Consider the following 25,747-nt stretch of genomic DNA (forward strand, 5'->3'; position numbering starts at 1 on the left):
ACAGCAAAAATTTCATGCTAATTCTGGGTTTTTGCCTTAATCTATCTACATTCAAATTTAATTCCTTACTTTTGCTCAAAAAGCTGGGATATTAAAGTGATGGGGAGTTTGGTGGTGAATGACAACTGTCCCTTCTTCCCTGTCAAGAGGGGAAATTCTTCTGTCTCTTCTTGGAGCACATAACCGATGTTTACTTTCAGCTCCCATTCTTTCCTTAGTGGTGAGAACTTCCCTTGACTCTTCTTGTTAGCTTTCCAATATAAATTCTTGCTTTCATGACTTAGCTGCATGTATTTTCATGAAAATTGAAACTCGGCACAGGATTCCCACTTGTGGGCTAAAGTTGTTGAGGAATGGTCTTCAAGCAGTCGCTGAAGTGAGGAGTGAGGGCTAGGTCTGCTGGAGTACGTGTCACCCAGCTCCAGTCAAGTGAGGACACTGCTTTCTTGCCATTGTTAGCTCTTTTTTTTTTTTTTCTCTTTTCTTTCTGGTTTTACATGAATAAGTTCTGGCTCATCACAGAAGGAGGCACCATAAATTACTAGAAAGGCCCAAATTGCTTAATATAGAAAATTTGGTACAAACCCCTCAAAAATAAGTAGACACTCAGTTAAAAGAATGTGTCTGATTACATGTTTGAATTCTCAAAACACATCCTACTTGGCAAGAAATTATGGTGTAAGCTTGAAAGGATAAGCATTTGCTATGTTCTGATGTATGGTAAAGACCAAAGCAATGGGCATTCAGAGGCAGTTGTTCTTGACAAGACTTGAGATTTGGAGCTTGTACAGTAAGTATAACTTATTAGTGAAAACCTGAACCTTGTGGTTTGCTCCTTCCTGTTTATTGCTCTTGGTACAATTTTGTTAATGTTAATCTGTTTAAACAAAAAAACACGCAGATTTGGATATTTAAAGCATGGTAGTTCTAAAAAGCAACAGCTTTCCCAGTCTTTAACAGAATGCTGCTGCTTTTTTAAACAAAATAGGAGGCTTCTATAAGGCTTTTAAAAAAATGTATTAGTGTGTTTATGGAGTATATTTAAAAATAAAAAGCCACTCATTTTGAGCAGAATGGGGTGGTGATGGCTACTTCCATGGTATGAATGATGAACTAGAATTATTTCACCAGAATTTCCCTCCTCTGAAATACCTCTTGTGTTTAGAGGCAATATTGTGAGCTACATGAAAGATTAGTGTATATTTATATATGTTAATTAATAAATCGCTGAATAGATGGAATGGCTCTTGTGTATTAGATCAAAGCCAAGCAGATTAATAAATACTTGTAAAATGCTTGTCTGTACATCCAACAGGTAATTAGAAGACAAAATTAATCTTATGACTTGTAGAAGCTGCCTGAAGTAATGAGGGTACAAGCATGAAGATATTTGACAGAGGAATCTCTTGCTTAAAGAACCAGACCCTGTCTTTGAATGCGTTTACCTTTTTCTAATTGAATCCCAGTAGAGTTCTGTAGGACATCAAGCAGAAGATCATTGTACAATGTTTTATTAAATTTTCGGCATTATCTTAATAATTTGCATCTGTATGGCAGGCTTTTGCAAACAGCGTATGTACACAAGGGACGACAGAGCTCTGCTCCTACAATCGTACTGCTTGAAACACGTCAAAACTGTTTGGAGAATGTACCCAATGCTTAAAGCTGCATCACTTAAAAGGGAACACAGAGGTTATGTAAAAGAGGAAAAGAAATCTCAAGTATGTGGGGAAAATGCATGTTTTTATTAACTGTCACTCTATTCTACCTTTACATTTTTTACATAGTAGATAATAAATGGGAGAAATTTGTGCTTTTTATTCTAAAGGCTTTATTAAAATAAACTTACGTTCTTTTTTTCATGGTTCAAGTTTATCACTCTCCATTTAAAACGTGTTGCTGCCTTTACAAAGATTTGTCTGGATTAAGTCACGGGTCTAGTCTGGGTTTACAGTTAGAGTGGCCAACTGTCCTGAACCTGTAGGTAATACAATGAAGCCACCTGGCCGGGGGCCCAGAAGTCCTACTCTATGGCAGTTAGAGTCAAGAAGAGTAGGAATCTTGCAGGGGCCAGGATTTCCCCAGATCTTCATGCAGCCCTTGTTAAGGGCTGAGCACGCAGTTAGGTTCTGTGTGATTTGATGTCAGCTTGAGCAGCTCCTCAGCTGGCAAACTTGGGCTTCTGACCCATGGTGTGTCATCAGTGCCGTACATCATCAGACACTTTTACAGTAGAATAAGGAAAGAACACATCACGTCTTAGTGTAATGTAAGAGTTATAAGCTTTAAATAATATCAAAAGTAATTCTTCTGAATTCATGTACTTGAACGCCAACAGAGCTGCTAAATTAAGTTTCCGCAGGTATCACTATCTGTATCTTCTTTTGTCTTGCTACCTATCCCACAGTTGGACACTTGGAACATAATTTAAGTGAGCTCTTCCCTTGGTTTCTTTCTGTTTGCTGAGTGTACTTGTATCTAAGTGCTGGAATGAGTTAAATGGTTTCTATAGTCAGGATAAGGCTGTTGCTCTTTAGTTCTTAATGGAGAGAGAATGAATGGAAGAAAATCTTATTTGCTATTGTATTTCTGTTTCTATTGAGAGAATGTCCGGGAAAGGAAATGAACGTTTTCTGCCTCAACTGCAGAAACATCTGCACCACTATTAAGCAACTCCATCAGTGAGCTCTTCTTGTTGAAATACACTTAATTCCATTCTTAAGGATAATTTAACAACATTCTAATATTTTCCCTATTTCTCTAGTATGTTGTTTTTTCTCCAGTTTTTCTGAAGTCCTTCCAGAAACATACTCCATGCGATTTGAAAAGGTTCTAAGCCTGGGGAATAATAATTTGTTTGCAGGTCAAGTGAGTTGGGATTTCTACACAAAGTTGTTGTTCTGGAAAGGCTTATCCTGCTGCATTAATACTAGCAATTAAATGCTTTTTTAGGGTAGTTATATTTACATGTTTGTGGAGCTTTCTTGATAACACGTAGCTCAGTAGTTTGCGAACTTAGAACTGAAGTTTCTGCATATACTTTTAGCAGACAGCATTTGAACAATTTGGAGAAATAGGTTGAAAAAGTGGATGTGGTTTTATCCCTGGAGCTGAATGACTTCAAGAGCTGTTCTAAACACACAGGCTATATCATGAGAGTAAGACAGTCATCTCTAAATCTGGTTTAGTGGAATTAAACGTGTGCATGTAAAATAACTGAAGCACTGTATAAGAGACTGAGTTGAAAATAATGAGCTGGTCCTGCAGTGTCTGAAGTCCTGAGAAGGCTTTTTTGTTGTCATCTTGGGTGGCTGGCTCAGTATGCAGCTGTTTATTCTTAGCTTCTGGCGGTGTCATGCTGCCATATGATGGAATGGAAGCCTAAAAGGAAGCTAAAAGCCAAGGGCTAAAACTTTGGTGTATCCTATGTCAATGGAGAATAAATAGTTTGGAAAATACCATTGAAGAAAAGATACCTAGATTATAAATATGAATGGAGAGTTCAGATTTTCAAATCTAGTGTCTCTCCTTAAAATATAGCACATGGCATGGATCACAAGAGTGTACAGGCGAGATGATCTGTATACATGGCTTAAAAATGACTTGTTCCCTGTCATCTGTTATTGCAGATTAAACATTTAAAAAAAAAAAAAAAAAAAAAAAAAGAAGATAAAATGCAATTCTGAGATGGAAATGTTTATTGGTGACATGTTTATTAAACAGAATGTAAAAATAATAATCGTCCCTTAACATAAACAGTCTCTGAACAAGAAATGGCTAGGTCTAATTGTGGATCAAGGGGTAAATGTAATTGGTAATGTAATGGTAAAGTTCTGTTGCAAAGACATAATTCAATTAACTGACTTCAACAATGAATTTGGCTCAGTGCTCTTCTTTTATAAGAGACCTAAATACTTGTATGCTGGTCTGAATTTGTAGGGTATGAGTGGGAGGGAAGGATGCTCTCTTAAATTAAAGCTGCAGCCACATCTTCGTTTTCAGCCCAAATCAAATGAATTCATTGATTCATCTTCATGCTATTAAAATTCAAACCTGTCTTCTTCATACTCATTTGTTTTTCCTATTTATCTAGAATCAAGTTGAATGTAGAAACAAATGGAACTATATGGTAATCTAGGTTAAATTTGTTATGCTTTTATACTTGTGACAATCCTAACCAGTCAAAATTGTCCAGGTAACTAACCTTTTCCCTTTTGTAATCATAGTAAACAGCTGAAACTACAGCAAAATCCTCCCCTGATGAAACATTATTAGCTTCTAATGTAACTTGATGGCTGGAAAAAAGATGAGAGCATGCATTATACAGCCAGTGAATTTTGTCTAAAAGATAGGTACTTGGTCTGAAATTCAAAAAGCATTTTCTGATAGAAGCGATATTGAAAAAAAACATGTTTTAAGAATTCTGGTTTTTGCTTTTAACATTTATTTTATAACATATGTTCTCTTTTGTAGTTGATGGATCATTCATTTTGAGTGCTAGCCTTCTGGTGTTTTTGTCGAACAGAGGGGAAGGAAGGGGTGACTTGTCTCGCATCTGGTTCGTCTTGCTGGGAATCTGGGGCCGCCTATTGCATCTGATTCAGCCTGCTGCTAATTTGTGCTATTGGGATTTAATTTTTTTTCTAGATACCCAGTAATACTCTGTTTCCAAGACATTTTCATGTTAAGATACTATTTACAAAAGCAGTTAAGGATTTAAGGGATTCTTTAATTTTTCTGTGTGCATTTCCTAATGATACTTTTCTTGTCTGGAGACTTAGTGTAGGTTATTGTAGCAAGGATTGTAAGCATCTGTGATCTGCAGATTTTTCAAATCTCATAATTGTGGGTCCAGCATTTTAGAAAGGCATACGGAATCCTGTCCTTAAACTAAACAATTTGTGAGAGACCTCAGAGAAACGTTAAATGAAAAAGTATCCAAATTCTTGCTCTCATTTCCGCTTTACCCTGCACTCCTGAAAAGCTTTTGTTTAATGATTATCATGCTCTTCAATTTTAAAGAAAACCGTATAAAACATGGGTCTTTTTGGTTCCTGGATGAGCCATAGCAAGAAGTTATTACAAGATGATGGGCTGCAGAAAACATGTTGATCAGCGTCTGTGAAAAATACAATATAAAAATGTATGAAAATCATGTGGCATCTCCTTAAATATCAATTTGTTCATAGTTGCCATTGAAAAACAAAATCTGTGAAGCAGTGTGCTGTTTTTTTTTTTTTTTTTTTTTTTTCTTTTTTACTTGGGAGAGGTTTCTTCTATTTATTTAAAATATATAGCATGTTTAAATGTAGTCATTTAGGTTCAGTTCAGTAGGAAACTACTCAGGTAGCTCAGATTTGTAATGTGCTTTTAAATGTGTAATAGGACGTTTCAGGTTGAGTAGCTAAATGCTGTTTTCTTCATTCTATAATAATCTGATCTTTCCTAGATTTTTCTGTGGTATCAGGACATTACTGAATATGATCATGCAGAAAAATTTCATAACATGTGCAAGCAGGCATTTATTATTACTATCTGTTTGTGATAAATTTCTGAGCAAAGAGATGTTTGTGACTTGTTACCTGCAGTGGTGTTAAAAGGGCTTCCAGCTTGATGAAAAAATATTCCTATATTGGAAAGGTGGAGGAGGGATAAGTTTACTCCTAGATGAGCAACAACTACAGTTGGGAAATTGTATTGCTGTAACCCCAAATAAGTTGCTTTATTCATGACAAGTAAGATCACACAACCCCAATATATCTGCATGCTCAGATGGTGCGTTTTACTTCATGGAATTCAGCTGCTGAAAGAATTATCAGCTCATTTAGTTCTGTGTTGTTTGAAATAGCCATCTTTCCAAGGTGTAACTGACGTACACTGTCAGTCAATAGGACATGGAGAATTGTGGCTAATTCCAGACAAGAAAATAATGAGGGAAACGGGCTAGGTGTAATGCTGCAGGATAGTTTGAGACTTTTTGGTATGTCTTGTTTAGCAACTTGGTCTATGCAGAGGAGGCATGGCAGTGCTTGCACCTTTATGGAGAGAAATTATATTTAGTGTTCTGCAGGAAAGATGGGACTGAATGAAACTTTTCCTTGGGTCACGGTTAACGGTCACTTGGAAATAATCAGCAGTTGCAGCAAACTCCACCCTGCAGTTCCTGTTTTTGTTTCAGCTATTTTGTCCAGCTATCTATTTCAAATTCAGCCATCGTCATGGGGCCTCTGATTATAGGTCAAGTCTTTTGTGGCTAAACTTCCACTAAGGAACTTAAGTATTTCATGAGAGCTGAGGGCAATCATTGTTCTTACTGCTTTCTTTACTGGTTAGAGCTCTACTAGTTGCTTTAAGCGTCTATATTTTAGAAATCCTCTAAAAATCTTTTTTTTTTTTTTTTGTGCTAATTGGTTCATATATGATCCAATATATTAAAAAATTGGGTAAAATACCTTATTCTGCAGTGTTCTGGTGCTTTACTCAGTGAATTAGTTTGTGTATTTCCGAGATGCAGCGAATGACGTTTTAATGGTCTCGAGCACCAATCTCTAGGAACTTTATAGCCTCCTCTGAACAAGTTCAGTAGTAACCTGTGCTAAACCTCATCCAGATTTAAAACCCAATTATCTCCTGACAGAAATCAGAAGCTGTTGTTTCCATGTGTATGGTGCTAACATTTGTTTTCTTAGTATAATTTGTCTTCAGGTGAACAAAGCAACCAACATGCACCTTAAAATCCTGAAAGACCAGTGGTTTCTGGAGGTGGGATGGACAGAGTGCAGGTCTGATGACAGCTAATCACGTTCCCCTTTACAGAAAGTTCTTATTAAAAAAAAAAAAATAGATTTTGTCACTTTCATAAGCAATCCCTAAGTCTTTTTTAGAAAGTGCCTTTTTTAAAGCCACTGGATTCTGTTCTGGCCATCAAAATAGGCCTGCAAAGTGTAAACAGATCTCACGCAACTTTCATTTAAATCTGAATGTGAATGAGCAATCATGTGCACTTGCATTTTTGACAAAAAGCCCAGTAATATCTGTCCTGGGAAAGACTGTCTTGGGCAATCCTTAAAAGAATGAAGCATTATGTTTTGCTTCTATTAAGTTCCTTGAGATGAACAGCCTAGTTACAGATGATTTCAGGTTTGATCAAGTACTGATGTAAACAGATTAGATTTGAGACGAAAACTCATCACCATTCTAGATTATATTAAGATTTTAAAAAGTTAATTGTGGAAGACGTGCTGGAATACAATGATGATAATACTATATAGTTCTGGAAAGCAAAGTCATTTAACTTAACATATTTGGATGAAAAATAATTGTTTTCTGCATCTTCATATCAATATGTTGCAATGATTTTTTTCTCCACTGTTATGGCAGCTCCATTATTTAAGTGGAAGTACCTTATCTACACCAGCAAAATAGCATCTCTGATAATCAAGTTAAATCTAGAGTCTTCCTAGCTTGATAAAATTTTCTTCTATATTATCGGTCATACACATTTAATATAAAATAAAGCTCCTTCAGTGCTCAGCTTTTAATAATCCTGTTCATAATTAAATATAAATCTGCCTGAAACATTCTTCTACTTTAAAGTTATATTCAAAATGTTTTTATGACAAACCTTCAATACTCAGCAGAGCAATATAATACATACGCACGCAGGCGCGCTTTTTTCTGTTAGTAGCAAGCATCTTGTTCACTATTTGCACAACTTCACAGTTGTATGTTTTCTACAACCACTGCTAAATCAAACCTCCGATTGCTCGTTACTGTCAGGAATGACAGACGTTAAGGCAGCCTGACAAAAGCGATGCAGCGTTGACATTTTGGTTTTCTGTTCAATGTACAGTCGCAGTTTGTCTCTGAAGGTTTCCCCTAGAAAACTGTAAATTAAGGGGTTCAAACAGCTATTAGAAAAAGCTGCAAGGTTCACAATATGTCCTGTTAAGGGATAATCGTGTCTGAAAGATGGGCTGCTCGAAGAGACAGGTTCGCTTTTCTTCTGGAGAAGCTGAACACTAATGAAGACGTTTTCAGGTAGCCAGCAGATAAAGAAAACCAAGACGACAACAAAAATCATCCGAAGAGCCTTTTGTCGCCGCAGACGAAGACTCCTGTGCTTGTGTGCTTTTATAAGAACTCGGACAATTAATGAGTAACAAAGACCGATGATCACAAAGGGGATAATAAACCCCAAGGTTATTTCTAGCCACTGGATTTCTTTTACATCTGCAAAACAAAAATGGATCTCTCCGGTGTGTTGTAAGTGCACAGCTGTAAACGGAACTAGTGCTGCTGAAATAGATGCCATCCATATGAGACCACAGCTTAATCTAGCGTGTTGCATAGTGCGAAATATGTTGGACCTCATTACTTTTGCCAGTGCTATGTATCTGTCAAAACTCATCCATGTCAGAAAGAAAATGCTGCTATACATGTTGATCTGAAGGAACAAAGACATAAAGGTACATATAATAGTGATATCGTAATACTTTTCATCAAGATTAAAAACCTCAATGAGAGAATCTGCAACTAAAATGAGATCAGCTACTGCAAGGTTTATAAAGTAAAGGTCTGGAATAGTCATTTTTTCACGAAAGCTTATGTTCACAACCAGTATCAGAATGTTTCCTACAAAACCAATAGGAAAAAGGAATATTGTGTAAAGACACGATAAGAAAAGACCAATAACATATTGTTGGTGTTCTGATTTATCAGCTAATCTGGAAGATAGGCTTTCATTACACAAATGCGATCCGTTTAGGTTAAAAGTTGTACTGTTGCATATAACAGGTGATAGCGAGGCAGAGTAAGTTTCCATGGTTAAAGTATCTGTGCAAAAGATAACAGTACTCACAGTTTGGTAGTAATGCCCCAAAAATCGGATTTTTTGATGTTTTCAAAGAAGTTCATTGTAAGCATTTTGATTGGAATGGAAAAAGAAACACTTTTGTATAGGAAATTAAAGTTCTTGAGAAGCCAAATTAATTATACTTGAAAATGACTGAAATGTGACAGTACAAAAAGTAAATTTCTTAATTTTGTTTTTACAGGCCACTGTATACATTGCAAGTGAGAGAGTTTGCCATTCCTATATGCCTTAAGATCATGTAGGGAATCTTTTTACCATAATGGTACTTGGATCTCTTTAAAAAAGGCTTTTCACCAAGTGTTCCTTCACGCAGGGTGGAAGATAGTAGAATATTAGCTCCATTTGTTTTCTGTTAATAATCAATGAACATCCTTGGACCTGCAATTTGTAAATGGAAAACCATTAATCTAATACTCCAGCATTCTACTATGCACCATATGTTTTTTTCTAGCTTACGCAGCTGAGGTTGTAGGAAGCATGTTCAAATATATATACAAAGGTTCAGTTAAAAGGATTAAAAGCTGTTTGAGATGTTACTATATTGTGAGGTAGGTCTGTAAATTTGGCGAACGTTCTAGGGATTCAGTACTGGAATATATAGAAATACAGAAAATCAGATGAGTGAGTTTGGCCTAATAAAGACAGACTATCTAAAGTTTATATAGTGTGTGTATATATAGTGTGTGTGTATATATTCATTTCATCAGCAGCTAGTAAGCTTATTAAGTAGCAGAGCCTGTGGCTGAGAAAGCAGCGGAGACGAAGAGCAGTTGGTTTCCTCTGCTTTCACTGGGAAGGCAAAGGCAAACTTCAGAAACAAAGGTACTATAAGCAGCATATTGATTTACACCCACAGTATTAAACTCAATTTGCTTCTCTTTGCAATTAATTATGCTGCACTGATTGCTGGAAAGGAAAGGAAAACATCGGTAATCCCATTTGTTTACTTATAAACACTGAACGCTTTGGGCTTGAAGCATTGCTAGAAGTTTATTTAAAAAATATCTCAAACAGAACAGTGAGAAAATGATAACCCAGGATATTTTGTGTTAAATTTTTCAAATTGATTTAATCTTCATCTTACTACCAAAGCCTTCATTGTAATTGCACTAAACTATATTTAATTGTTTATTAGTAAAATCAGTGCATATTTCCACCTTTTAATAATTTAAAATACTGCAGATGCACAGTCTGGGGGAGAAGGAGCAGACCACCAATGGAGTTAGGAGTATGAGAGTATTTGTAGTCAGAAATGCAGGTCTGAGCTTGCTGAAACATGTTCAGGTTGTCAGAAATAGCTACTTAAGAGAAATCTGTGTAGTCCCAAAGCTTTTATTTCATAGTGCAATAGCAACACTTACAGAGCACTTATGCCTATGTTTGGAAGTATTTTCATGAGGTGAATCTTTATGCTAAAATATCCGTATGAAGTGACATGAATTTGAAGGTTTGGTGTTTCACGCAGCTATCAGTCAGACACGAACCCCTGCCTTTTACGTAACATCCTTTGATTTTTCAGGAAGGCAGTAAAATGCTTTAAATACAACAAAGGTTAATTACGAATCTGAGCAATTGATTTTAAAAGGCAGGTCTGTGGTTAGGTTTTAGTTCCAACTGAAAGCCCACCAAACAATTGCAAAATTACAGGTAACCACGCACTAAACGCTCCAATTTACCTTAATTCCATTTTTCCAGAGCTGATTTTCCTCCGGACAGCAGAAGGCTGGTTCTTGCTCAGCTTCACGCTTAATGCATGTGTCAACTTGGCCGGTCGTGGCAGGGAAAACTTGCCTTTAGGTGTGCAGAGCTGCAGTGAATGCCACCTGTTGACAATTTGGTAGTAAAAAAAAAAAAAAAAAATCATATAAAAGTCTCTTCTGTTTTAAAACGCCTTAAATAAAGGATAGTTTACAACAGCAAAATGCAGATCTTGCTGCATGCCCTTGGCAATAAAACAAGCTTTATAGATTCCCAGGGTTGTTCTAATTTGTGTTCAGTTGAAGTGCTGCTGAACAGCCTCATCAGGCTGGGATTAACCCTGTTTCTGCTGGCTGCTTTTTTACTAGAACCAGTCAAATGGCTTTTGTCTCGGATCTGTCAATTTTATTTTGTTCATTTTACCCCCTGCCTGCCTTCAGTGTTTTTTCAAGTTACGCCGGCCATTCAAACCTGCAGCTCAGCTGATCAATAATTAAGAGATTTATTTTCAAATCATAACGAAGCATGATTTACATGCTTATAAAGCAGCAATTACTGATAGGCAAGGTATTTTTAAAAGCCCCTGGATAGTCTAAAGAGAAATATTAGATTAAGAGAGATCTGGCAGCTGAGAAGGGTCATTTGCTGAACTGACAGTATAAATCTCGGTTTTCCTACCTTGAAGGCGATCCCATTTGCCTGTTCGTATTTAAATTTTCAGGTACACATCTTTGTCGCTTCTTAGGATTGTTCAGTTCCAAGTCACATGGATAAAAGAAGCTTATTTTGCAGAGAATGTGGAGCCTCAGTCTTGCATAAAGCCACCAGTGTTGCAGGTGGAGTTGTGCATTTCATCTGTAGGGGAAAAGAAGTGCTTGACATTTCCCAAAACACCACCTACTGGTGGCTAGAGTTCTTAAAATGGAAAGCAAATTCATTTCTCTCACGAAAGAGCAATATTTTGTATGCCTGAATTTATTTTTTATGATTATATTTATCTGGTAACTTAATGTTAAGTGCCATTAATGCTGTGCTTCAGTGCAGTATTCTGCTACTGGAAAAAGATGAATGGGATCTCAGCAATTCAGATTTCAGGAAACCAATGTTACAGTTTCAGCAGTGTGGAGTAAACAATTAGTGTGCCCTTATAATGGATGCATTAAATCTGTTACCATGGTCAAACACTTTAGGTTACAAAAGATCCCATCCATAGAAGAGCGAAGAAAAAGTTCTCACCCAAGTGGCTGTGGGAAAAGAGGGTACTTTGCCTCCTGGTGCCATTGAGCCATGCTTTATTTGCTGGTTTTCTTGCAATGTGTTGTCCACAGGAGTTTTGACAGTGTTGCTGAAAGTGCTTCTGAAGGTGTTTGGACATGATGATGCTTCATGAGTAGTTTGGGAGTAAATCTTACTAACTTAAAAGAAAGTGTGTGTGCAAATCAGTACTGGTAAGGATTTCCTGCATAGACTTGGAGTGTCAGTGGATGGCCTTCTGGAGTCTTTCTAAACAGGATAACAAAGACAGAGGGCCTCAAGTGTTTTGGTTTGAGAAGTGTACAAACATCATCGGGTTATGGGACTGCAATAACTGTAATGTTAGAAAATCTTGTGATACCAGCTTTGATGGTCTATTTTTTTCTGTCTTTTGAATTTTTCTTCTATAAGAAGAGAGATATAAAGAGTCTTTATTGTTGTTTGTTGATCATGTGGTTTTGCTCTACTTAATTCTGCCCTTCAGAGCTTTCACTGATCTTGTAAGGGCCAGAAGGATTTTTATTTTTCTTTATGTGTAATATTGGCTTCTGGGTGTTGCTTGTAATTACGGGGGGGTGGATTTGGTAATCAGCTGCTCTGTCTGTCCTTGTTTTTCGAGCTATGAGTAGTGGCTGGTTTGCTATCAAAATGTATAATTCTGTTATGAGTGCTAATTTTCTGGTTTGAATTCATGACAAGAAATGTGTCATTTTGCTGTAGTTCAAGAATGGGAAGGGAATTTTCATTTGAAAGAGCCCAAAAGTAGCTGTTTTTCCCGCTAATAGAACTATGAAGCATAATATGAGACCAAATCTACTATTACTACATGGTAATTAGTGAGTTGTGTATTTCACTAAATATTTTATGAGACGATCATGTGAATTCTCTGAATTTTGTTTCCTAAAACAGATGACAACATCTCCAGGTTCTTGTTTATGCAGGCAAGTTATTGTTACTGATTAATCCATCTTAATCTCACTGTTCACCACTTCCATATTGAAAAGGGTCATAAAATGCTGAAAACAAATTTTAGCAGCTGCTGAACATTGTACTCTTTTCTTCCCATCATTTGCTGATATTCTGTGGGACTTCATAATGAATGCCTTCATGATCCATCTTTAGCTGCAGTTGTGACAGCATTAAATATTACAGTTCCGCCTTGTCGTACCTTATCTTGATTGTTGCTGAGAACATGCAATGAAAGCAACTGGTGTGATAGCCTTCATATCACGTCAGAATGCAATAATCCAGCATTTAATTTATTTTTTTTTCCTAGCAGTTTAATTTTAAATCTGTAGTGGTCAACTTCCCAAACACTATATGCCTCAATAAACACTATAGGGTGTTTAAGGAACAGTAGTGTAATCAGCAGAGATGTACATAGGTGTACCAAAAGGCTTAAAATGGGGTATAATGTAAGATACTCTCTACATAATTTAGCAATCTTCAACGTATGTGCTGACTGCTGTGTTGAAAAAAGAGCAGGACAGCTGAGGAAGAAGGAGGGAGGTGAGCATAGGAAGAACAACGTAAGAGGTCCAGCACATCATACCTCTTGACCCTGGTTACACGGTAGCCCTCCAGCAGGGTGGTAAGTAAGTAGGATTAGGCCTGTAGGATTTAAAAGGTGTTAAATTCTGCCAGAAGTGTGCAAGAGCACGAATTGGACTGAAACTGTTGATTCCAGGAGAGACTAGATCAGAGCCGGGATGTAGAAAGCTGGAAAAAAAGTAAGGTACTGTATAGCATCAAAGAGGAAAGAGGTATGATTTAAAATTATGTTGGAGAGCTTTACAGTGTAAGGCAACTATGTGCAGAAGAAATAAGATCGGTATCAGTATCTCTGCTGAAATTATCTCCAGAGGACATATGGATGCTGTTGTAATGTTCTTGAAGTTGTACAAGCGGATTGATCTCCACCTCCAAAAATCTCTCTCATCTTTCTGCTATCATGCATACCAGTTCTGACCTTTCTCAGCTACTGAATGACGTCTTCTGCCTGGGCCTGTTACCGTCTTCTAGAGCACCCTGGTATTTTATCCCAGCCACTCTCAGTAACTCTCCCTTTCTTACAAATAATCAAGCTTAGCTTGAGTTGGAACAAGTAATTGTGTTCTATGCCTGCAGAAAACCTTGGATAGGGTGTATTTTTTTTTTGTCTCTTCAGTTGCCAGTAATTCTGAGAATGTGTTTTTCTTACTAAAAATAATTTTTAAAAGTTCAGCCTTCTCTTTGCAGGGACACCACCTGTACCCATTCAAACTATTCTGGTAAAACCTTCTTATTTCTCTTAAAGTGTATATTGCAAAATGCTTTGGGGGTGGGAGAGGCACTCAAATTTTATGAAATTGGACCACAAAGCATTGTAAAGTGAAGCACTTTCATCATAGGTCTTCAGTCTCTGTCCAGATGTGATAAATAAAACTGAGAAAGCAGCAATCCTTTCTGACTCTGGTAGTTGAGTCTGGCAGTCCCTTGCTGGACACTTCACCTCTCTAGTTGCCCAGATGAAAGGGTCGCTGCAGTTGCCACTAGCTGCTCCAAGATGAGAGAACAAGAATTACAGTGCCAAGGAAGCAAAACATACTATTTCATACCAGTCATTTAGTGAATCAATTTGTTGTGCAACATACATAGTATAAATATTGTATACTGTATTTGTTTTGGATAATTTTCTTGAGTTTTAACTCTACTCCAAATCTGTAACTACCCCAAAATCAAGCTAAATAATGCTGCAGCCCTTTCCAGGTCTGTAAGTTTGAAATTTGAATGCTTCTGAGGCTAGACTTAATAACACACATAGGGGTATAGGAGATAAAGTTGTGATTCAAGTGCAAATCCAGTCTCTCTTCAGATCAGATGTTGTTTTGCAATGGGATCAGATCAGATTTGAGCCAGCTGGTTCAGCAAAGATGAGTCTTTAGTCTCTACATGTTCCTTTCCAAAACTCATTACCAATTCAGAAATTCAGTGCTTAAATTTCAGCAGTCTGCTCATTTCTCTTATTTTTCTGAACGGAAGGTGTTTTTTTTTCATATGAGCCCATCTTAGATACAAATGTTACTGGTACAGAAATAAAATACTCTTATTTAAATTTTCCGGTATATGGCATTAGTTAATTTTGACAGTGCCTGTAAAAAACACATGCTCTCTTCCAGAACATACTGGTCAAAGCTAGGTGAAGCCTGGAAGAAATTGATCAACAAAGTTGTTGCTGGTATAGCTGGAAAGAAATTTGAGCGGTCAGATCTTATTTTGTTCTTAGAAAATACATTTCAACTTACTAATAATTTAAAAATAATTACTTTTAATCTTACTCAAAGCTGCTCTTCTACCTCAAATTTGACCATTTTATAAAGCTTTTTTGGGATTCCTTCTGTTCCTTTCCTATTGCATGTAGAGGTGTCTGCCCTCGTATTCTTGCTGAATCAAAGTCAGTCTTCTCTAGGACTACATGTTCATTGTCCTGAATTTTAATGGGAATTGTGTAAGTTTATCGAGAATTATAGCAATACAGAAATGTTTGTAAAATCAGGTATTCATAACAGTTTGGATTATTGTTATACTTGTCCACCTCTTCTCTCCTGATTACCTTTGTTTTCTCCTATTAAGTTGGTCTTTTCATTGTATGAAGAGATTTTTTTATGACACTATAACCCACCATCCAGAAAGGACTCTGTTTGTCTCCATGGCAGGAGCTGTGGATAGGAAAGAGACCAGAGAGCAATGGTTCACATTGTGCAGATAACAGCAAGAAGCTACACCCAGCATCACTCACAGATTTACAGCATAATTCATTGACAAGACATCATCGTTCCCAAGCCTTAGATCTGACAGTAGATCCCTACAGCTTTCATTTCTCTGAGACCTTTGGTGTGGTTCTGGTTCAGCTCTATACCACACTGGAGTTTCATCATGTGTGCTGCCCGTGCTGAACCTTCAGGCTCCTGCAGGTGCATTGTTGGGATTTGCTCACTGTTAGACCAGTTTCCAGGTCCCAGCCAATGTTACCTAATGAGGTCATACTTATTTTCAAACTTCACTTTCAGGCACCTTTAACAGTAACTCAGGACACGGAAACAATACAATATTTATTCTTTCATCCTCAAATATAAAATATATGGAAGCATTGAATAAAGTAGAATCCTTTGCGCATAATTCACATGCTAGAAAATAGCCTACTTAGCCATGAACTGATATTTTCCATCAGCTTACATCTTTTGACATGCTCTGTCACTCAGTCTGTGGGCTTTCTTTGCTGACGTGCTGCTCTAACAACTCCTCTCTTCAAACTTCTTTCTGCAGGGCTGGTGTTTGGTCAATGTTGTTTCATCTCCCTCTTCTCAGGTGGGAAATGAAACCTCTGATGCCAGCTGAGAAGTCCTTGCACAGCTATGAAGTTGACTCTTGAAGAGATGGTTCTGATCTACGCATTTCCTTTTCGACCAGGTTCTAATAATGGTCTAATACGGAGTGTTCCTTAGTTATCCATCTGTTTGTGCTGGCAGCAGAACAAAATTGAACAGGAAAACAGACTGACAATGCAGTGCAGACATTTCACCAGTTGATTTGTACATCTTGCAGAAACACTGGTCCTTATGGTCATAGTGAGACTATTGCCCTCTGTTTTCCTGTGATAGTCACCATCTATAAATTTCTGGACTTGAATATCTAAAACTAATTCCATATATATACCTTATCATTATGGGGTAAAATGTCCTTTAGTCTTCCATTTACCCACCTGGCTGTTTTGCAGAAGGTGTTCCTCTTTGTAGACCAGGGCCCACTGGTCTCTTGTCTCAGACAACCCATGCCAATTTGCACCAACTGCACACAAATCTGGACCCCATCAAGAAGGCTTTCCAAAGCACACAATTGCTATAAAATCTCTCACTTCCTTTAGCATCCATGTGACGTGCTTAATCAAGTATATTCTTGTCCTCTTGAATGCTATACAAAGGTATGCATTTTAAGCACCAGTGTTTTTTTTTTCTTTAGAAAAAAAATCTTTTTTTTTTTAAAGAAAAAAAATTTTTTTTTTCTTTAGAAAAAAAATCACCAAAAAACCACCTTCAGGTCCCTTGAGCCTTGCTCAATACATCACTGTGCTTTTCTTTTTTTTTAAGACTTGCAATCCAAGTCTACATCTGTATCCAAGATCTAGCACAATTTTGTGCCTTCCCTGTCATTTCTGTTCTCTCCTCCATGAAAGGAAAAGCTGAAACCGAAGCCAAATATCTAAGGTGGCTCCTGGCCAATTTGTGTCACAAACAACATGCTCAAAGCCACCATTTAAAACTTTGCACCTAAGTCTCAGCCTGCATTGGCAACTACTTCTGGAGGGCTACATCTGAATTCCAAAACTGCAGCAACTGTTTCATTCTCTGATTTGGATTTTTTTTCACCACTTTGCACCATTGACCTGTAAATTCTCATGTAGATGTATAATGTTCCTATCCTGTCTCCATCAGAGCCTTGATTTGTGTCTAGATCTCGGGTTCTGGTTTTGTTTGCCTTTTTAAAAGCAGTTCTGCTGTTCTGGGCCTGGCTTTTCTCATTTTTTAGTTAGGATATTATTGAATGTGACTCTTCAAGGCATGGGACCTTACACTTCTGAATGAACTCATCAAGAATGGCTTAAATCAATAATTGCTTAAAGTCTTTATGCAAAGTTGAAGCTGAGCGTACTTCAACAAAAAGCTTTCATTCTTGCACAAAGTTTTAATTAGCCATCCTGTCGATCTTTCCAGTTCAGTGCCTCAGAAAAGACCCGAAGCTCTTCTTTATGGACCAGCGTTTCCATTAATTTGAGCGTGGGGTTTTTTGGCACAATAATTCAGATAAAAACCTTCAGGGTTTCAACAAACATAGAAGAGGAAAATGGAAAAAATGAAGGAATGCTTGATCTTGTGTATGGATGTGTGTATAACCCAAGCAAGCAGTGATATTTACAGTATCGCAAACTATTTCAGGATTATAATGGGCTCAAACCATACTTCCCTGGTGTTGCTACTGGAACTAACCGGCGTTAAAAAATAAGATTAGTTTGTAGGGCAAGAAATCCCAGTCCAAGGAGGAAGCACACCTGCGAAAATGTTTTGGCTGCAGATTTTTACCTTTGTTCAAAGTTGCCTTTGGTTATGTTTTTGTTTGCATCTTTATCAAGGCATCAGTGCTATTACAAAAGCAGACTTGTATGGCAACAGTACTTTTCCTTCTGTTCACCTTTGAAGTAACACTCACAGAATATAGGAGATTAAAAAACATTTATATGGACAAAAAACCCCACAACTATCCCTACATGCCTTCTCAGAGATAACTGCAAATACTAGGCTGAAGATATTTTTCCTGTGATGCTGCTAATAAGATAGTCCAAGTTCGGGGTCTAAAGAAGGACACAGTTTTCCTTCATGAAGAAGAAGGAAAAAAAAGTAGATTGACAGTTCTTAGAACAGCAAGTATTACTGAGGTGTTCTTTCAGGGGTTGTAGACTACTGGTATTTCAAGGTGATTGTGGGTGGTATTTCTCCTTCGGCAGTTGTGTATGACTTGAAGTATTCTCTCCTTACATGGTTTGTGAAAACAAAGTATAAATACCAAAGTAGTACAGCTCTCCGCGAACAATACTATTTCTGCAATATTCATCATGAGCTCATTCGTTGGAGTTCCAATGCTCTTCTGTAATTTTAATGTTGTCCTGAAGAGAATCATAACGTTATAAAATAGATGGCATATAAATATTGTTGTGCTTATAATGAACACAGCGGCGTACGTACGAATGTGCTGCCGTAAGTCTTCAGCTTCAGCAGGTGCTTTTTTAGCAAAAAGGACAGTAAAAGAGAGTATCTGAAGAAATGCTGGGATTCCAAATCCAAAGGTGAATTTAATGATCTCGTACTCAGGCCATGCAAATAATGGGTCAGACTGGCACTCTGTTTCCACGTGGTAGTTATCCGTGCCAACCAGTACTGCTTCGGTCAGTGACAAACAGAAGGCATATATAAGTACGAATGCTACACACGATACGGGATTTTGGGTTGCTTTGCAGAGAGCAGTCATTGGCAGAAATCTCTTGAGTAATAGTATGAGGAGTATGAAAAGCAGAACATACTGAGAATTGAAATAACTGAAGTTGAAAAAAAAGGACAGGATGCTACATGCAAGGCGGGTTGCTTTTAAGTAGTCAGGTCTAGGAATGACCGTAAATGATAAAAAAATCATTATGATATTGCTGATGGTGAAGTGCAGAAGCAATAAGTCTAATTGTTCCATGCTTTTGTGTTGTAAATAATTCTTTATGAGAACAATCAAAATGCATATGCCAGCTGTTAATCCTGTGGGCACAAAAAAGGCGATGTAGCAGTGCATGAGTCTGGAAATGATGTTCTGAGATGCTATGAACGCTTCGATTTCTTCTGGGGAGGAGGAAGCAAAGTTCTTGCTCGGGTAGCTGAGCCACGTCATGTTGTGAGAAGCCATCCCTCCTGCTGTCCCCTGCTTGCCTCCGTGTAACTGAGTTTGGAACTGAAATGGAAAGGAAGGAGAAACAGGTTTTAAAGTACAGCTTGTGTTGTCTCTGATTCGTTGCGTCAAATACCTTGTGTGGTCAGGAGGGTTTATTCAGAATAAATGCAGTGCTTTTTTTAAGGGGCGTGAAACCAGATCCTTAGGTTCATCTCAACATGCATGGCATTTCTAGCCAGAGAAATCTGGCAGTTAGTTTTCCATCTGGCTCCTGCCCTCACCACCACCCTCTCCATCGTCCCCATTTGGCGCAGACAGGACTTGGGTTAGCTCCGTGCAAATGGGACCAGCCCTACAGCCTTACTCAGTTTTAGTTTTGTTTCCTTTCTGTTACAGGAAAAAAAAAAAAAAAGCCTTTCACAACTGCAGTCTGTTGTACTGAGCAGCCCATGTAAAATTAATGTGGATGTTTAAGGACTGTGATGAAGTAACAGTGCTTTCATGCAGAAATGTCTCTATGCATTAATAATGCTATCATTTTAGATGGAGCTGTTGCATAAAACTGCAGAAGAATATTTTCTGCACACTCCGATTTGAGAAAATGATTGCTGGTGCAAGCCTCTTGATAAAGTTTTGGCAAGGCACATTTTTTAGAACTGAGTTATAAATGCCTGAAAATAGGGAATTTTAAGAGTAACAGGGGTACGCTCCTAGCTGTAATGACTCAAAGATACATTGATATAATAATTCTGCTACCACATAAATGTTTGGAGGATCCCTTTTTAAGACGAAAAGCCTTGCCGGAAAACATTATGTATACTCAACAAAAACTAAGTGTAATAAATACGTGTATATAAATTTCCTATACCACCTACATGCACAATTGACACGCTTTCTATAAGAACATTTCCATGCAGCTTGTACTGGTGGATTCAGAAAATAATGTGCATTTTTTTATTATTTTTTTCAGTTATAAAGTTATATTTTTAAACATGACGTAGTGAACTGACTATTCCTAAGGAGTTTTGAGTATCTGATTAAGCACGTTCCTTAGTACTGAAAAAAATCACACATGCACACTTTTACAGTGTAGAATATTGTTTTCTGGGAGAAAAGAAACAAATGCTTTATTTGGAAGGATTTGAATTTTGTGTTAAAGTTGAGTGCTTTTACTTTGTTCTGTTGCATGCAAAGCTGGTCTGTACAAGCACTGTGTGTAGAAAGTGAATCTGGCAGAGAGGACTGGAGTTCTCCTTATAGGAGTTCCTATTGTGTCACATTAATAACAAGAATTATATACTTGGTTGTACATAATGCACTTTTCCATAAAGGGATTCCAGTGATGTTAACTCTTAATGTGGAAGTAACTTCAAATTGGTAAAAGTTCATAAAGATACACGAATGTTTTTAAGCAGTGTTCATTATAGATAAGTCGGGGTCTTAATACTGCTTGACAGTTCATTTATGGCTGTTACCTCTGACACTACTTCATATTTCTAATCTCTTCTCAAAATTGGAATTCTAATACTGGTTTTAATTAGAAAAGCTGACTTATCAAAGTGACTTTGATTAAGTGTATATATATAGTCTCATATAATTATTTCATTCACATAAAACCACGCGGTTGTTTTGATTTAGCAGTGTTCTTTTTCCCTTTTTAAGGACAGAGTTTTTCCTTTCCAGAGGAGGCTATTTCTGGGGAGGTTCCACTGTAGGAAGAAGCACTGATGCTCACAGAGAAGTTTTGTTACAGGTCTGCTCACAGCAAGGGAAAAGTTGGCTGGGCAGAGCCTGGCTGCGGTCTGAGCTCTCCGCTTGGGTGCACCAGGTAGGAAAGCATCGGTAGGCCAAACTAGTACAAGTCTCTGAAGCAAACACTAATTATTAGAGTCAGTATAGGTTTGAACTTTAAAAATAGACTGTTAAATACAAATAGTCTTGAGAAAAATGGGGTGAAAATCTTCTCAAAGATGCTAGGTTTGGGGAGGACGTATGGCTTGTTAGTTGAGGAAATGTCTCGTAAATGCTTGCGTTAGAGCTTTTGTTCCTGTTGAGGTTATTTTCACTATGGGCCACTAAGAAAGCATCGTGTTTGTATTAACATGCTCAAACTGAAGAGAGAGGATGACTTAAAAAAAAAAAACAAAACGCAACAAACCACAAAACCTCACAAATCTAGTCAGTTGATTGGCTCCTCAGTGTTCCCTTGTGCTGGTGATTTCTCCTTTCAAAATTTTAATTCCAGAGTATCTCTTTTTGAAATAAAACTGACTAGTCTGAATTACACTTAATTTTAGGTGGTAGTTTAAGAAGTTCAGAAAGATTTGGATCATGTCTGTGTAGAGTTAGATGCAAAGATTTTGTTTGGTGAACCACGAAATACTGAAGTGCTGGGGAATACATTCAGAAAATGTCTTGTTAATCAAGTAGCTGCAATGCTGTCTTACTCCCCTTTGGCTCGTGGCTGTGCTTTTTATGCGGATATGCATAAAAGTGGTCAACTGTGCTAGTCGGTCAGCTGCAGCCAGGCCTGCTTCTCCTGGCCTCCACTGCTGCTCTGATTTCTCTTTAATTCCTGGAAATCCAAAGACCGTGAACTTCCAGCTTCTACAATTCATCTCTTAAATGCTGAACAGAAATCTCGTGAGTGAAGCAAACAGTGTAAGTTGAAGTTTAACCTTCTGTTGGAAGAGATCTGAGGCCTAGTGCGCTTCTCAGCTTTGCAGAGGATGTGGCACCTCCTGAGCACCTGCAGCAAGCTTCTCACTGCTAGCAGAGGTCAGCAGCCCACACAGTGGTTTCAGGAGGTTAAAGCATATTTACATTTTGAGAAGCTCTTCTCAAAGATTGGCTCCAGGGTTACTTTCTAGGCCCGTTAACCCTTTTGCAGAACTGAAAGTTTCCATTTAGTCCTGGCCCTGTGGAGGTTTCCATTATCTTCTCAACAGCTCTCACCCCATGGGCCAACTCAGTGCACTCAGCACAGGATCTCAGACTGTGCTCAGTCAGTATCATTCAACTTTTAGAGTGGCATAATTGCAAAGGAGACAAAGGAAGCGGTTTTAGGTTTCACAGGAAATCATGGGGCCTTGCATCAAATTACAAGAAAAACAAGATGCCAACTTTTGTTTAAATTTGTTCAGGATCTGGCCTTGGTACTGATACTGGCTTCATTTTTGATGGAAGCAAGGTATTTTTTATTTTATTTAGCTACTTTTTGGGTGTTTAAGACAAAGTAAGGACAATTAAACTTCAGACAGCATGTTTCTGTAGTTGCAGCTCATTGGGGGGCAGGTTAAACTAAACCGAAGTAATCCATTCAATTTAGAAATAAACATTCACCTGGGGGAGAATAACACTGCAATGATGTGTGTATATTTATAAACAATGTAAGTATTAAAATTTTGTTAGAAAAAAAATAATAGGTGCGGTGTTTTAAAGGGAACTTCCAGAATATCGCTTTAGGTTTATCTACATTAACAAAGTCGTACCAAAGCACCAAGCTGCTGGCATCTTTGCGGTGTTGGGTCAGTATGTCCATAACGCTTGCTTGCAGTGAAAAAAAATGTTTATCACTGTGTTTATTCATTCATCAGTCACTGAGACCAACATCAAACCAGCATGTCAAAGCTCTCATGTACAGAAACTGTGGCAGAATTTGTTTTTTTTCCTGGTTCTCCTCAGGTTAATTAGTAGGGGAAATCCACACTACGCTGTTTGCATCATCTTTTCCTGTATTATCGTACTCCAAAAGCCCGTTATCCCTTCTTCACTTCTGCTCCCCCACGTTTTAAATTTAATTGTTTTAATGGATAGTAATTTACATGTTGTTAATCCTTCCCTAACTCCACGTGGCCTCACCAGTTACTCTTTGGGTTTTCCCTCTCTCTGACACAGTTTCCCCACTTATGACTGATCTGCCTTTGTGTCAGCTGTTGTTGACGTGGATGCGTTTGATTTTCACTTTCTGAACCACAGCTCGTACATTCTCCTTCACTTCCAACAGATGGAGCTGAGCAAATGAGCACAGCCTTCAGAAGGCAGCTCAAAAATAGCAAGTTGTGAAAAGTCGACTTCTCAGCGTTGCGAGGATCTAGTCTGAGGTTTCATTGTTTTGTTGCATACACCCATCCACACCACCCCATCTATTTGATGGTTAATTCTTGCAAATGGAGGGCTTGGTTTCAAGGAAACTCGGTGATTTAAAGTCTAGAAATAAGTGTTTCTAAAACAGGAAGTTTCTGCCTGGCAACCCAAACTCTTCCTCTATAAAAAGCTTGGCAGGGCAGCCTCTCTGTGTTCTGCCACCAGCCTTTAGAAGGAAAAAATTCTTTCATACACCAATAAAGCAACATATGTAATACTTCTTGTGAAACTCAGCTCTTGGTAGGCATGGGCTACATCACCCCGTGAAAACAATGCAGCAATTTGGTAGGTGGAGGACTAATACACACACACGGATTTGTCCTTCCTAGGTCTGACAAGGTGGGGGGGGGAGTTGCACTATATGAAAGATTGAAGTCTAAAATACTATATTGATTTTTCTTGTGATGTCACCGTGACAAAATTCCTACACTTTGGAAAGTATTTGAGGTTCAGGACTCAAGAAATCCTAATCTCAGCTTCTGAAAACGATCAGTTTCTGAGAAAATGAAAGCTGCTATTTTTACTTTCCTAGAATATAAGTGAGTCAGCAATAACTGAACGTAATCTTCAAAGTAGCATTGCTGACGTGTTTCCTGTCCTATGGAATTCTCGCAGTGTGGCCGGGATTATCCAAAAATGTCTGTCCTTTAAGCGACTACTCTTCGGCAATCGGAGTCTCTGGTCCAGACCACTGAATAGTATTTTATCATCTAGCTGCTGTCAGTTCAGTGGGAGTTCTGTATTTACCCAAAAGCAGTCATTAAATTTACTCTATTTAATGCTCAGCTTTATGAGGCTGTTTCCCAGAGACAGCATTTTATATTGTGTGGTTCCAGTCTTGCTAAAGAAGCAAACGCTAACAACTTTAAATGACAGCCATAGCATCACAATTTGGTCCTCTCGTGATGAATAAAGCATTGCATATTCAAAGTAAAATAAAGCACTTACCTTTTTAAAAACGTGTTCCCCAGATACAGTTGACTGAGACTCTATGTAAAGACAGACGAAATATTATTGTTCGGAGGATACAGCCCTTTTTATTTATGCAGAAAGCAGCATGTATGTATTATAATCACTCCTTCAGCTGCTGTAAATAACGGTGAAAAGTCCAGGCGCTGGCTGACTACAAAAACACACAGTTCTGCAAAGGAAACAGGAACTGGGCTTAAGTCATTCAAACCATACACGTTGCATGTTTAGCAAACCTATGGCTTCATCATGTGACTCTAAAGTTCAAATTATCCTCTGCAGTGAGAAGTTTTAGAACAGAAAAGTAGTGTTTGTCCCAGCCATTTCTAAGTATGTGAGGCCATCCAGTGGTTTTTTGCCTCTTCACGAAGGAATCCTATGCATGCTGCCCAGCCTTTGCAATTACGTGTTTTTTTTTTTTTAACTGTGCTGTTGTAAGTACGAGATGTCTAGAAAGGAAAAGCTAGTTGAATAAACACCGAGCAAACCCCTTACTAAATGAGACAAAGACTTAACACAGAAGTACTCCATGTCAGAATTAAGAGTCCTTATTAAAATTAAGGTGATTTCTATTTTTCCATGGGTTCTGGCTCTTGGAACACTCCCAGTATTGTACACATGCAACAAATTATTTTTCCAGATGCTCTGCAATGACCATGAAGTGTTAAAAGCCAGGATTTTGGGTCTGTAGTATGTTTTGGGTCTGGCACAGCATCAGTCTTATTAGCGACTTTTCAAAAGTGTTCTTAAAACCTCAGATACAAGTGCATGCAGCCTTCACACCTCAGGTACAAGTGCATTTGGAAAGCAGCAGCTACATCGTTCTTTCTCGTACAAGCACAACCATGGGAAAGCACTTTCTTGTCATCTTTTAATAGTGATCAGTGCTTTCTGTCTTCAAGGTGTTTTACCTGTTGCATTTTAATAAGCTTTATTGATAAACGTGAAAAGAGACCAAATGCTTCAATGAAATAAAATTAAACAAATGTACTTGAGTCTAGATTTCAGATACCAGCATTGCATGTTGCCTGGAGAAAATATGTCAGCACTAGGTCTACATTTCTGCCCAAAGGCTGGCATTACTGCTCCAAACACTTCTTGGGAACTAGAGAAACAAGTGCGTGGCAGGTCCCGGGTTGCAGCAGTGGCCCAGAGATGTTTTAGCTTTCAGCTAAAAAGTTCAAGTTTCCAAAACAGCTCTTCAGTGGGGCTCTGTGAAACGTGGTTTCCAAAGAGGTTACAAGTGTTATTCAGAAAACCCCGACTCCCATGTTGGTTTTCGTTTTGATCATTTTAGCATAGTTGTTTGCTAGACTGAGGGGGTTGTTAAATAAAACAAAT

The 25,747-nt window shown here is 37.9% G+C and overlaps 3 protein-coding genes across 6 annotated transcripts in view; 1 reads left to right on the forward strand and 2 right to left on the reverse strand.

Annotated features, from left to right (window-relative positions):
• CHLSN (cholesin) overlaps window positions 1-25,747 on the forward strand; it is a 125,382-nt gene that overhangs the window by 6,319 nt on the left and 93,316 nt on the right. The gene's annotated exons all lie outside the window — the stretch shown is intronic.
• On the reverse strand, window positions 7,192-16,829 carry GPER1 (G protein-coupled estrogen receptor 1). 2 transcript variants are annotated; one of them, XM_084536457.1, is made up of 4 exons: window positions 15,420-16,829; window positions 11,252-11,428; window positions 10,552-10,698; window positions 7,192-9,253 (listed from the first exon to the last, which is right to left on the reverse strand). In XM_084536457.1, exon 4 carries the CDS (start codon window positions 8,822-8,824, stop codon window positions 7,751-7,753), a length of 1,074 nt encoding a protein of 357 aa, XP_084392583.1. In that variant the 5' UTR covers window positions 8,825-9,253; window positions 10,552-10,698; window positions 11,252-11,428; window positions 15,420-16,829; the 3' UTR covers window positions 7,192-7,750. The 2 variants fall into 2 exon arrangements, with proteins under 2 accessions (XP_084392583.1, XP_084392584.1); XM_084536458.1 differs by lacking the exon at window positions 15,420-16,829 and having other exon boundaries at window positions 11,252-13,244.
• Window positions 17,971-24,811, reverse strand: LOC311444961 (uncharacterized protein). Its single transcript, XM_084536466.1, has 2 exons — window positions 24,386-24,811; window positions 17,971-19,351 (listed from the first exon to the last, which is right to left on the reverse strand). Exon 2 carries the CDS (start codon window positions 19,304-19,306, stop codon window positions 18,305-18,307), a length of 1,002 nt encoding a protein of 333 aa, XP_084392592.1. The 5' UTR covers window positions 19,307-19,351; window positions 24,386-24,811; the 3' UTR covers window positions 17,971-18,304.

The sequence above is a fragment of the Aythya ferina genome (assembly GCF_964211825.1).
Source record: "Aythya ferina genome assembly, chromosome: 15".
NCBI lineage: Eukaryota > Metazoa > Chordata > Aves > Anseriformes > Anatidae > Aythya > Aythya ferina.

Excerpts from the sequence above, each read along its gene's own strand:
- GPER1 (XM_084536457.1), bottom strand. The coding sequence starts at position 8,824 with ATGGAAACTTACTCTGCCTCGCTATCACCTGTTATATGCAACAGTACA.
- LOC311444961 (XM_084536466.1), bottom strand. The coding sequence starts at position 19,306 with ATGGCTTCTCACAACATGACGTGGCTCAGCTACCCGAGCAAGAACTTT.